This window comes from Tursiops truncatus, chromosome 6 (assembly GCF_011762595.2).
Source record: "Tursiops truncatus isolate mTurTru1 chromosome 6, mTurTru1.mat.Y, whole genome shotgun sequence".
Classification (NCBI taxonomy): domain Eukaryota; kingdom Metazoa; phylum Chordata; class Mammalia; order Artiodactyla; family Delphinidae; genus Tursiops; species Tursiops truncatus.
Window position 1 is genome coordinate 34,965,888 of NC_047039.1, and position 14,347 is coordinate 34,980,234.

Consider the following 14,347-nt stretch of genomic DNA (forward strand, 5'->3'; position numbering starts at 1 on the left):
CAATCACCATCTACCCAAGACTGTCTTAATGATGCTTCTGTCGCAGTAATTCCCTCAAGGAGGCATCATCTTATCTTTTGTATTTTTCCATTATCCCAAAACACAATAACCTTACTTCTTTGTCATTGCCATTGGTCAATACTTATTGAATACCCATAGGTTCCTTAGCACTTTCTCTGCTGTTTGAACTTTGGACCTTCGCTCTCATAGGTCAAAGTCCTTACCTGTCAATGCTTATAATATATGTGTTGAGAGGCCTTTTTTCTCCCCCTTTTTCTTAAGTAGAAAGAAGAAAAGGGAGGTTCATAGCAAACATAGCAAATAAATATTGATACTAGATTCTTTGGGTTTTATTTTTAAACTTATTCAGGAATTCAAATAGGTTTATGTGTCCTTTAATTAAACATCTTACCCTTTCAAATCTTCTTTTGTTACTTATGTGATCATATACATATAGTGTGCTGTCCTACTTACCATTAAATTTTAGGATATCAACGTAATAAGTGAAAAAACAAGGAGACATATCTGTATGTGTTTCATTCCAATTTCTTAAAGAAAAAAATATATATAGAGAGAAAAAAAGATGGTACTGAAATATATCAAAGTCAATAGTGGCCATCTCTAGTAGTAGTAAGATTTACAGATAATTTGCTTTTCTTATCTGTTGTTATCCATGTTTAAAATCTTTTTATGCAATCAGCAGTGTTACTCTTATAAAAAAAAAAGTAAGAACTTTTGAATAGGATAGATTTACCTATTTCAAAATCAAAATGGTATGCAATGAAGAGTGTCTCTAGTCCCATTTCCTCCTTGAAGACAACCAGTATTACTTAAGTGTTTTTTTCCAGAGATATTCTCTAAAGACACTAATAACTTTTTTAAAAACTTCTTTAAAAAATAAACTATGCAACTCTGATCATATCAAAGCTGAAGTGAGTTGTTTTTTTTTTTTGACTGCGCTGCACTGCTTGCAGGATCTCAATTCCCTGACCAGGGATTGAACCCAGGCCACGGCAGTGAAAGTCCAAATCCTAACCAGTAGGCCACCAGGGAACTGCCTAAAGTGAATGTTAATCCAACTTCATTGATAAAATATGATCAAATGAAAGCATATGTGATGCACATGAATTATAATAGTAATCTTGTATGTTTACATATCTTTCATGAAAGATTCATACAAAATTACTGGGAAAATCAGTACTTAAATCCTATTGGAAGGAAAGATACTCATTCCTTTAGTCAATACATGCTTTCAAAGGTGTTTACTCAAGAGCACTTATAGAAAGAGAAGAATAGCCATATACTCACGAAATAAAAGAAAACCCCCAAAAATGTATATCCACATTTACTTCCGTTCATTTTTTTATTTTCCTGAGAAATGCCAAAAGTGCTTTTGACTTCGTACTTAACTATAAAAACCTACAGTGATATTTGAGCAAAGAATGGATTTGTCTCCTTGCTTAAAGACCAGTTATGAGTTAGATATAAATCATGTCCATTAAAGTCAGATTTTAGAAATATATTTTACTCTTTATTATTGCCATTTTCAAGCTTAATCAAAAGTATAATGAACCCCCATCTACCTATGATCGAGCTAAAACAGAAACATTTAACTGTTCTTAAAATCAATCATATTTTTCAGAGCACTAAATGTTCACAGATCTCTTTATTATGCTGCACAGATTCATTTTTTTTCTCAATTCCTAACTTTTGGAGATTTTTTATTCTTTCTTTCTTTTTTTTGGTCATGCCGTGTGGCTTGCGGGATCTTAATTCCCTGACTGGGGATTGAACCTGTGCCCCCTGCAGTAGAAGCGTGGAGTCCTAGCCACTGGACCTCCAGAAAATTCCCTGGAAATTTTTTCTAATTGATAAATTTGACTTTGTGGACCCAATTTCTTTTCAGATGACCTAACAAATTTCCATTCTAATGTAATGGTACAGGAAACAGAATTGAATTTGGGGTACAGTGACCCACGACAAATTGGATCAAGTCCACTTTTCCAGACTTGCCCATAAAATTTTTTCTTAACTGAATATTTAGAGCAGGCCCAGAAGGTAGCAGAAGATAGGGCCTCATCTCTCATTCATTATGTGTAGACTGCCATTATTATGCTACAGTCACACTTGAAATTATTAGGATTTCTTACTCAGATATAGTTGGGCTGCCAACATAGTGATCCTCTAAATTATGGAAATTATTACGGCTGCTGAAGTAATGCTTTCCAGACCCAATTTAATGGGATTTCCTATCTCTTTCAGATTACCATGGTTTTTCATTTGGGAGTCATCTTGGACTCCTTTCTCTCCCCAGATATCACAACCAGTCATTGCCAAATTTCTTATGCATCCATTTCCTTTTTATTTCCATTGTCATTGTCTAATTTAGACCCTTCTTAACCTCACCACTGAATTACTAGTGTTTCTGTTTCCAATCCAGTCACAGTATTAAGCCAGATTAGTCTTCCAATAAAATGGCTCAGGTCATCCCTCTCCTTTGCACAGTTTTTTGTCTTTCCACTTTTACTGAATTAAATATAAGCATTCTACCCCTTCCCTTAAGGCTGGTGCCCCAAGACCCCTACAACATAGTCCTAACTCATTATTCTCACCTTCTATTTCACTTTTCTACCTGCCAAGATCCTATATGTCAGACACATTGAATCCTCCCTGTCCCCTAAAGATTCTTTGTGCTTTCCTGCTTTGACTCTTTGCTCATGTTTCCCCTGTGCGCAGAATACCTTCCCTGCCTCAGTCCCTACCTCTTAAATTCCTCTTCTTCCCCCATGGCCCATTCTTAGTACAAGCTTTTTCAGAATGTCTTTCCCAATCAGAGAGATTATGTTTTTCTTTTGAATTCCACATGTGCTTTATCTCTCAAATTTTTTCTACCTTGTGGTCATTTGTATACTTGTCCGGATTAACATCTTTAGGTTGTGGAGTAGGGTAATGGTAGGGTAATGTCTGTTTCTTTGGGCCCCTTGAAGTGCCTACTGCAATATACATGCTACCAGCTGAGCAATAAATATTTATGGAATTATAAATTAAGCTATGTAACCTATGGAATAAAGATCTTCCTTTAGAATTCCCCCCAAATTTCAAATATGCTGGCTCTAGGTGGGCTATGAGGATAATTTCCATAGAATTCAGTTCCTCTCCTAGACCTAGGGAAGATTGGCTCACTGTTGGACTCTTTAATTTACTTCCCTTAAGAGAGAACAAAAATTGTGTGGTTTAGTTTTTACATTGTGAGAACATGTCTACAGAGATTTCAAGTAAAAGAAGGCCCTGTCATTTGACAGTTAATGATTGCTTATTATCTCTAAGTTTGTCATGGACAATTACTATTAGTTAAAAATGTATTTGCGCTGTTATCGTGTGTTAACTAGAATAGTGATGAAGAAAATCAAGAAAGTGTCTCTTTCTATAAAAACCAAATTTCTTTTTCAGCATGTTTTTTATTTTGATGAAGTCTTTGATGAGGTGTGCACCAATCAAGATGTATACATGAAAACTACTCACCCACTCATTCAGCATATTTTCAATGGGTACGATAGATATTATTTGCTCCTCCTGCCTTTTATTTTCTATTTTCCATAAATTTTATTTCTTTATAAATGTTACTTATGTTTTTCAGTTATTTTGAATTAAACATGAAATTGTGTTTTGACCTAATGAATTTAAATTAGACTCTTCTGGAAAATTCAGTGTCTCTATTTATAGGATTCACAAAGCATTTAGAAATATTCAGCAAAATTTCCATTTATACTGAAGATATTGATTCTCTGTGCTTAGTGGAAAAATATAAGCTGTCAACTATATATATATATTTTTTTTTTTTTTTAATTTTTTTGGTTGCACCGGGTCTTAGTTGCGGCAGGCAGCCTCCTTAGTTGCAGCTCACTGGCTCGTTAGTTGCAGCACATGGACTCCTTATTTGCGGCATGCGAACTCTTAGTTATGGCATGCACATGGGATCTAGTTCCCTGACCAGGGGTTGAACCTGGGCCCCCTGCATTGGGAGCACAGAGTTTTATCCACTGCACCACCAGGGAAGTCCCTCTCAACAATATTATTTTATCAAAGTCCTCAGAATAAGAAGGTGTAAGTGGTTGTAGTTAGTCTGAACTTTTGATAATAGGAATTATGTATTCTAGCTATAGTTTCATTTTAATTTTAAAATAATTATTCACACATAAACATTAAATGGGACAGAGTAGGTACTAGGGGCCTCTGTTGTATATTTAAAATGTAGTCAGGTACAGATAGAAAATGTTGAACAGCCTGCTAGAGTAACTGATTTCAGAGTATTTTTACTTTTATTTTTTAAAATAACTTTTATAACTTAAAAAAGTTGAGGTATAATTTACATACATTAAGATGCACAGATCTTAAGAAGTACTCAGGTTTGATGAGTTTTGATAGTTGCACGTATCCAAGTAACCAATACCTGGAACAAGATATAGAACATTTCTATCGCCCCAGAAAGTTCTCATGTGTCCCTTTTTAGTTAATCCTCCCACCTTCACCCCCAGGTCTTATATAACCACTGACTTGCTTTCTGTCACTATAGATTAGTTTTGCCTGTTCTAGAATGTCATAGAAACAGAATCATTACAATATGTATCTTATGCCTGGCTCCTTTTGCATAGCATAATGATGTTTTTTTTTTATAAATTTATTTTTATTTATTTTTGGCTGCATTGGGTCTTCATTGCTGCGCGCAGGCTTTCTCTAGTTGCAGCGAGTGAGGGCTACTCTTTGTTGCAGTGCACGGGCTTCTCATTGCAGTGGCTTCTCTTCTCTAGGGCTTCCCCTAGAGCATGGGCTCTAGGCTCACAGGATTCAGTAGTTGTGGCACACGGGCTTCAGTAGTTGTGGCACACGGGCTTAGTTGCTCCACGGCATGTGGGATCTTCCCGGACCAGGGCTCGAACCCGTGTCCCCTGCATTGGCAGGCGGATTCTTAACCACTGAACCACCAGGGAAGTCCCTAATTTTTTTTTTTTTATTTTTATTTATTTTTGGCTGTGTTGGGTCTTCATTGCTGCCCTCTGGCTTTCTTTAGTTGCAGCGGGAGAGGTCTACTCTTCGTTGTAGTGCGTGGGCTTCTCATTGCAGTGCCTTCTCTTTTTGCAGCGCGTGGGCTCTAGGGCACACGGGCTTCAGTAGTTGTGGCTCGTGGGCTCTAAAGTTCAGGCTCAGTAGTTGTGGCGCACAGGCTTAGTTGCTCTATGGCATGTGGGATCTTCCTGGACCAGGGATCAAACCCATGTCCCCTACATTGGCAGGCGGATTCTTAACCACTGCGCCACCAGGGAAATCCCTGTGTTGTCTTTATTGTTGTTGTGTAGAAGTTACTTTTTTTTTTTCCATGAGCAGGTTAAACTGAAGTCTCTGGGGACTTCCCTGGTGGTCCAGTGGGTAAGACTCCACACTTGCAACAGCGGGAGCCTGGGTTCGATCCCTGCTCGGGGAACTAGATCCTGTACACATGCTGCAGCTAAGAGTTTGCATGCCACAACTAAGAGTTTGCATGGCGCAACTAAGAAGACCGCATGCCACAACTAAGAAGTCCACATGCTGCAACTAAGAAGTCTGCATGCCACAAGTAAAAGATCCCTCATGCCGCAACTAAGACCCAGTGCAGCCAAAATAAATTAATTAATTAAAATAAATGTTTTAAAAAAGTGAAATCTCTTTCAGGTTCAATTCCTATGCACCAAATTTAGGGAGTGCTTTTTTAGAGAGCAAGTTTCTAAAATAAGTTAGAATGTTAAGACATTAGTAAAAAGAGAATTGCAAGTTAGGTGAAATTATTAGGTTCTTGTAAAGTGTAATAAGAGCTTTCTTCATCTTTTTTTTTTAGAAGTTCATCACGAAAATGTTCAGAAGATAAGGTGGATATTATTCTTTATTATTCTCATTTTGCTAGCTCTTCTTCAGTGTGTTCAAATTTTCCTCTTGTAATTCTTTTCCTAACTGTGTCTGCCAGTGTGTTCAAGTGCCCACACTGCTGAGAGCCATGGTTTAAAACACAAGGAGTAAACCGGTCTCTGCTTCTTAACAGCTTAAATCTGATTAGCTCCCATCTCTTGATTCTCACACTTCCATGGTTACTTTGCTCTTGTCATATCATTCTTTCTTTGGTTTCTATCTGGCTTCATGTCCTTCTATGTATTCTTCTCTCTGCCCACCTCCAGCCTCCCTCCCCTGTGTCCATACATAGAATTTTTTTCTTGCTGCAAGTAGCTACTTTTATCATTAATCCATGTGATTCCTTTTCAATAGTCTGCAATAGCTACTGACTGCATAACGTTATGTTCACTCTCTACTTAGTACTACATAGTACTAGGGCTACATAGTACGTAGGACCTCACAGTACTCAGGTGATCTTGGCCTCATCTCCTCCTAAAACATACTTTGGCTGGCAGGTTGGCCTCCCAACTCTTCTGTCCATCTCTTATTTTGCATTTTTTCACACTCATACAGGTTGTGTGTACATGCACGTATCCACATGCAAGAATAGTGACTCCCACTTTGAATCATAGGACATCAGGGCTGAAAGGGATCTTGGAAATCAAGTAGTCCAGTAACTTATCAATGAAAGTGAAAACTGAGGCCCTAAGATCTCTTTTCTGAGTCCTTCAAATATTTTACTTAAGTTGATTTTACCTCTGTCTAAACTTCCTTAGTATTCATATGAGTGGTCACTACCATCCTGTTTATCGTATGATCTTCTATTATTTATTGTATTTAATTCTCAATTACTTCTTTCACCAAACTTATCTTTCAGGATTAACACAATTTTTTTTTCTCTAGGATCCTCTAAAGCACCTAACATGAGGTCTTTGTTTCCTTATTTTCTAGAGTTGTCTTATGGTCTTACCAGTTCCATAAAAAATTCCTAGTAAAAAAATCTCACGTACTGCTTTGAGAATTTTTTTCCTCCTCCCTTGTTTTTATGATGTAAAGCCCTCTTCTCCTTAAAGGGCTCTATATTTTCTAGCTGAATTTTGTTAAGGATTCTTTTTCCACCTGACTTTTGTCATTTAAAAATCTGTGTGTAGGGCTCCCCTGGTGGCGCAGTGGTTGAGAGTCCGCCTGCTGATGCAGGGGACACGGGTTCGTACCCCGGTCCAGTAGGATCCCACATGCCACAGAGCCGCTGAGCCTGTGCGTCCGGAGCCTGTGCTCCGCAACGGGAGAGGCCACAGCAGTGAGAAGCCCGCATACCACCAAAAAAAAAAAAAAATCTGTGTGTAGATTAGCATTTCTCTTAATATTTAAAAGTAAATACAAATGATTCTTCCCCCAGAGGCAATGCCACTTGCTTCGCATATGGACAGACAGGTGCCGGAAAGACCTATACCATGATAGGAACTCATCAGAACCCAGGACTGTATGCTCTGGCTGCCAAAGATATCTTCAGACAACTAGAAGTGTCCCAGCCAAGAAGGCACTGTTTTGTGTGGATCAGCTTCTATGAAATCTACTGTGGACAGCTTTATGACCTCCTAAATAGAAGAAAAAGGTATTGGATATGAGTAGGAAACTGTAAATCTGTTCTTTATTGTTTTAAGCCAGAGTCCCACTGAATCATGGGATTTAATCAGAGGCTTTGGTACACTAATGCCCTTTTGTGAAATGAGAGTCTCCTGAATCAGATGCATATTTTTTCCAAACTGTCAGTTCAGCTAAAGAAGAATATAAACTAGCCTTCCATTAGTATTTTTTAAGTGATCAATATCCTAATGCTCATCAAAAAAACTATATCCCTTTTATTTTGGTCTGTGAAAAAGATTATAATTTCAGGAAGTCAGGAAAGCAACATATACTTAAATCCCTTCCTATTCTTTTGACCTATTATTGCACTGGAAGAACTATAATGTTTCCCACTTCCTCTTGTTTTTCTTATCAATAATCTTAGGGTAAACTTAATGATAGTTTTCTGATATCAGTAAAAAGAAAAGAAAATCTTTTCTTCACATTAACTCTTATAAGCCTTAACCTATTGCCCTTGCCACATAATACAATACTTTGGAAATGTATTCATTCAGTAACTGATTTTAAATCCCTATTGTATTTTTCTGGCATAAAGTTTTGTTTAGGTTGAAACAGATGATTTTAACTGAGTAGGAGGCCACAAAGTTGTGGAGGTATCAACTGACTGGGAGAACAGGGAGGAGAGAGAGGGAACGGGACGTGGAAGGATAAGAGGTTGTCAGGACAGAATTAACCAGACCTGAGACATGTTGGGAGCAGCCACACCAGGTGAAGAGGAGAGTTGAGGCTGAGCATGGTGGAAGTCTGGGGAAACCAAATCAGTGAAAGAGACTAGCCCCCAGCAAAGATACCTAAGCCCCTACAGAGCTGTCCAAAAGGTCGTGCAAGTTTCGTGTGCTCCAGGAAAGCACTGGAATGGGGAGTAGGGGTGGAGGAGCAGCTCCGGTTCGTGGAGAGCATTGATAGGGCGGCCCCCGTCATAGAGGGGCACTAGAGTATTGGGTAGCATAACTGGAGAAGTCACTGGAGTGGGCTTAGGCAGGCCACCATCTTATGGACTATTTCAACAAAAGGGACCTTCAGTATGCCACAATTCAGAGAATGTACAGGTGTTGGGGGTTCAGTCATGACACAATTGCCAGATAAAGAAGGGTGCTACTTTGGGGTTGCTTTGGGGAAGACTTGCTTTTCTTTTCTACTCTCTCTGTGTTGGTTTTGAAGCCTCAAGTTAGCTCCATCACAGCTTCTCTTTCAAGCCTCAATACCCTTATTAGGAGCCCTTTCCAGTCAGAATGGCCACTTCCTTTAAAGAACAGTTAGCATGAAAATAAAAGCCACTGTTGTGTGTGTGTGCGTGCGCGTTTTGTTTCTTTGTGTGAAGGGACAGTCAGGATATCCAGCTGTTTTCGAGTGCAGTTCTTTAGTGAATGACCCCAATATACTGTCCTGTTATTTCTACATTCTTTAATTATAGCCAAGGGGATGGGAATATGCTAACTCCTGGGTTTAAAGCTTCTCTAGGGCTCACTAGGGAATACCCACACTTATTCTCCAAGTGTCTTGAGCTGTGGGATTTTTTTTTTTTTATGTCTCTGGTTAATTGGCTAATACCTCTTTATTTCCTGCTTTTCTGAGACTTCTGAAATGTCCTGCTCCATTGATAATACTCTTTCTTGTTTGCCTAGAGCTGTTATGACTTATCCTGTTGTTTTTAAAATAAAATATATTTTCTATAAGAGGGGCTTTGTCATAGGTAGATAGAAGTATATGTGCTCAGTCTACCTCTTAAACTAGAAACCAAAGTTTAAAGATCTTAAAATTAACTCTTTAAAGTAGAAAATAAGTTGTCTTTATCTTTGCATAAAAAGTGATAAAAATATACTTCTTTCTTCTATGATTTAAAAATACAGCAGTGCATTTTAGGCTATTCATTAGGAACTTTTCTGGGGCCTGGGAAGTATGTTCAGGTGTGATGTGAAGGCTCTGAAAGCTAGATCTTTCTTTTATTCCAGAAGCCTAACTGTTCCAATAGAGTTGTCTTCTGAGAGATCAAGGGCATTGGTGAGGCTGTTTTCCTATCCTTCTGTAAAAATTTGGAAACTTGGGGTAAGGTTTAGATGGAGAAAAAAATTTTTTGAGAAAATCTTTTTTTGGCTGTGAAGTGAAACTCCATTATTTTATTTTACTTTATTTTATTTTATTTGGCAATCATTATCTTATTAAGGGAGAAAATAATCTTAGAGTCTTTGATAGATTCAATACATGCCCCTTGGTGGATCTGGTTCAGTGATGATGGTAGACCGTAACCATTCATTTTGTTACACGCAGGCCTGAGACTTTCAGGTGCAACACCAGCTCTTCCTTGCTTCCTTAGAAAATGTATCAGGACTCCTTATGTTGCAAGTATTTAGTAAAATAAGACCCCATTCTTACTGGCTTATGCATTTAGGGAAGCCATTGGCTCGTATAACTAGAAAGCCTAGAGGACAGTCAAGCCTTAGGGTCTTTATACTCTAGCAGTTCAGTGATGTTATAGAGACCCGGTTTCTTTGCATCTCTCTGCTCTACCTTCCATTGTATTAGCATCATTCCAAAACTGTCTCTTTTGTGGATGTAGAATGGCTGCCACTGCTCCCAGGGCCACATGCTTTCACTTCTAGAGAGAAAAAGAGAGCACCTAACAACCAGAGACTAGGACTTTATTTTGATGGGACCAGCGAAGATCCCATATCCACTCCTGAACCAATCACTGTAGCCAGGAATACACCATCCATTGATTGGCATAGGTCTGGCTTAAATGGTCATTCTATTCATTGTAGCCAAAGATGCTGATTTGTTTAAAACAATCAAAGACTGCCTCTGAAGCCTGGGGCTGGAATCAGGAGGTGTGGGGGGTGGTGAGGAGAATGCATATCGATCCCACACAAACAGCAAAACTGCTACTTAATGGGGAGTGGTGGGTTGGGTTCTGGGGAGTCTGTTACTGAAGCTCTGCCAAACCAACCATGTTCTTGCATCCACAGGCTCTTCGCAAGAGAAGATAGCAAGCATGTGGTACAGATAGTGGGACTGCGAGAACTTCAGGTGGATAGTGTGGAGCTTCTCTTAGAGGTAATTCTTCCTCCTTTACTACCCCACTGTAGCAGCCTAAGTACCAGGGAAGACTTCATTTTGCTATCTCCTAAATATAATGGACTCAGGTTTAGGCAAAGGGCGATGACAAACATACCATTTCACACTTATAAAATATGAATCCTCCTCTGAGAGGTTGGCTCCTTTCTCTACAAGGTTGTTGCCTCAGTGCCTTGATGGTGGGAAGTAAGGCATGTGGGAGAGCCTAATGCATGAGAGGATACTTTTGAGCCAGTTTCAAAAGCTGCTAATGTGTATTTTTATGGTAGTGGGCTCTAGTAAAGGCTGCTGGAGAGAAATATTCTATTTTCAATAAAAATTTTAATGGGTAGTACCTTCACATGGATTCAAAATTCAGAAAGTACAATGAAAATATTCCTTCCATTCCCTTTTCCTGAGGCAACTAATATATTTTTTAGTTTTTTGTGTATCATTCCAAAGGTATTTTAAAATCTGCTTTTTTCACCCTTTTAAAATATGTAATTTAGTGATTTTTTTTTAGTATTTTCAGAAAGTTGTACAGCTATCACCACTATCAAATTCCAGAACATTTTCATCACACCAAAATGAAACCCTGTACCATTAACGGTTACTCTTTATTTCCCCTGTGCCTGGTGCCTGACAACCACTAATTTCTATCTCTTTGGATTTACCTTTTCTGGCCATATCATATAAATGTAATCACACAATATGCAACATTTTGTCTCTGCATTCTTTCACTTAGCATAATGTTTTCAAGGTTCATCCATGTCGTTGAATGTATCAGTATTTCATTCCTTTTTATGGCGGAATAATATTCTGTTGTATGTATATACCATATTTTATTCATCAGTTGATGGGCATGTGGGTTGTTTCAACCTTTTGGCTATTATGAATAATGCTGCTATGAACATTCAGGTACAGGTTTTTGTATGGACGTACGTTTTCAGTTTTCTTGAGTATATGCCTAGGAGTGGAATTGCTGAGTCACTTTTTGGGGAACTGCCAAACTGTTTTCTAAAGTGGCTGCACCATTTTATATTCCCACCAGCAATGTATGAAGATGGGTATTATTTTAAAAGCTCCCAAGGTTATTCTAACATGCAGCCATCATAGTCACGCTAGTATATCCAACAAGTATATCCAAGCCAGTATATCCAACAGCCTGGCTAGAGTCAAAGGGAGAGGGCTCGAAGGACAGGCTGGGTACTTGACAATACCCACCTTTAGAACAGCTTCACAGTACATCCCTCCAGGGACTTGGGTGTGTGAAATGGTGAGGTGGCCCACCATTAATACGTGTCTTTTTCTAACAGTTTCTTTTTTTTTTGCGGTACGCGGGCCTCTCACTGCTGTGGCCTCTCCCGTTGCGGAGCACAGGCTCCGGATGTGCAGGCCCAGCGGCCATGGCTCACGGGCCCAGCCGCTCCTCGGCATGTGGGATCTTCCCGGACCGGGGCACGAGCCCGTGTCCCCTGCATCGGCAGGCGGACTCTCAACCACTGCGCCGCCAGGGAAGCCCTCTAACAGTTTCTTTTTCTTGGGACAAATAGGTAAATTTTGTTTAAGGGCTGGAACCTTGTATTTATGTGATTATCAGATTCCTGAATCCTGGTATCCAAAATCCAAGGATGGCACCTTAGTGTGGCTGTTCTAGGCAGGCACCTAAGAGCCCCTTTCTAGTGACTGCAAAGGCAGGCACAGAACAGAGGTGTGTGGGACATGTTGAAGGGTTCTTCCGAGGCTGTTGACCATTCTTAACCTGTCCAGAGCTCCCTCCACTGCAGAGTCCTGAGGAAATTGTTTCTTACACACCTATTCCCTGTGGTCCTCTTGCCGCTACCTCCCCTAGTCGTTCCTTCATTTGGCTGGGAGTTTCAGGAGAGTTGGTCCTCATGATGCTGTTGTCCTTGGAAATTAGACCAATTGAATGGGAAAGGATCAAACACTAAAAAGAAGTCCCTTTTTCTTGGCTATGGGTCATAACTATGTTAGTGGGCAATCTGGTGTCAAATCACTCTCACCCTGGAAGAGTTTATGGCACTGCTCTATCCTAAGGTGTGTTTTCTAAGACAAGCAGAAGTTTCTTGTTAGTGGACATATTATTGCCATTGATACCCTCAGTCTGTAATACATACGAGGTTGTACAAGAAGGAAGCCAGCTGAGATCAAGGTGGAAAGTTGATATAAATTATGGATATCTGACATGGTTACCCTCATAAACATTTACTGACTTGAAACAACAGCACTTGCCAACTCAGGTGTCACACTTTCACTCTCTCTCAGGTGTCACCATTCACGCTCACTCAGGTATCACCTATGTGTTTGCTCAAGTGTCACCCTCAGGTGTCATCTTCATGTATGTCACCATCGCAGATCACCCTCAGGCTCACTCAGGCATGGCTACTTGTTACCTGCCTGCACAACTGGCAGCTTCATTTTTCACACAGGATTGTCCTTCCTCCAAGAAGTTTCTCCTTCCAGGTGTATTTTATTACCCGGTCTTACCAATGCAGGGACCAGGACTTCCCTGCCTTTACAGAGGACTTGCTGATGCAACCAGATTTGGAATCAAGGTTTTGCTTGTCAGGCAAATAAATGATGGACATTTTTTCCCTTGTAGAGTTTTTTGGGCTTTTAAGTCATTCCTACAGACAGTTCATGTACTTATAGGTATCCATTCGTGAACTTCTAATAAATCTGCTTCGTGTTTTAACATTGCCTTGGCTGTAGTTGGTAGCAGAGGCCCACAGAGTAAGAGCTTCCCCTAGATAAGCCTCAGTTGTATGCCGGTGATAGAGACTTAGTCTATACACAGTGCCTACCCTGCTGAAGTGCTCATAGCCTGTCTTTGGTATTTGTGCAGGAAGCTTCGTGATTAAAGTCTGGATGGAGCTGGGTCCCAGTGCCGTGTGTCCTTGAGCACATCCTTTACCTTTCTGAGCCCGAAATATGTGGATGTTAGCAGACGATTGGGTTGTGTGACAGAGAAGGAAATGAGATAATATACATATAATGCTTACTGTGATGCTAGTTAAATTTGTCATGTCTATTATTCTTATTAATAAGTCCCTGGGGCTTCCCTGGTGGTGCAGTGGTTGGGAGTCCACCTGCCGATGCGGGGGACACGGGTTCGTGCCCCGGTCCAGGGAGATTCCACATGCCGCGGAGTGGCTAGGCCCATGCGCCATAGCCGCTGAGCCTGCGCGTCCAGAGCCTGTGCTCCGCAACAGGAGAGGCCACAACAGTGAGAGGCCTGCGTACCCCCCCCCAAAAAAAAGTCCCTGAATATTTCCCAGTGCCACAGAATTCCATAGTTGTCTCTACTTTCTATTGTTGCAGGTCCCCATTTTACTACTCACATAACATGATTTGTCTAAAGCAGCGGTCCCCAACCTTTTTGGCACCAGGGACCGCTTTCATGGAAGACAGTTTTTCCATGGATGGGTGGGATGGGGGGTGGGGGAGGATGGTTCAGGTGATAATGCGTAATGTGAGTGATGGGGAGCAGCAGATGAAGCTTCGCTTCCTGCTGTGCGGATCCTAGTTCCCTGACCAAGGATCAAAGCCATGCTCCCTGCACTGGAAGCACGGAGTCTTAATCACTGGACCACCAGGGAAGTCCCTACATTTTTTAAAAGAAATAGTTTAAGTTTTGGAAGTTTACACAAAGATGTTAGTTCTTGGGACTTCCTATGTGGCACAGTAGTTAAGAATCCGCCTGCCAATG

At 40.2% G+C, this 14,347-nt stretch overlaps 1 protein-coding gene across 7 annotated transcripts in view; it reads left to right on the plus strand.

Annotated features, from left to right (window-relative positions):
• Window positions 1-14,347, plus strand: part of KIF24 (kinesin family member 24) — a 65,524-nt gene that overhangs the window by 24,625 nt on the left and 26,552 nt on the right. For 6 of the 7 annotated variants that reach the window (XM_033857947.2, XM_033857948.2, XM_019934966.3 and 3 more), the window contains 3 exons: window positions 3,451-3,548; window positions 7,319-7,534; window positions 10,530-10,617. In XM_033857947.2, the coding sequence (XP_033713838.1) occupies window positions 3,451-3,548; window positions 7,319-7,534; window positions 10,530-10,617 (402 nt within the window). Of the gene's footprint in view, window positions 1-3,450; window positions 3,549-5,869; window positions 5,901-7,318; window positions 7,535-10,529; window positions 10,618-14,347 lie in introns of all 7 variants that reach the window. The other variant, XM_033857952.2, reaches the window with a different exon arrangement.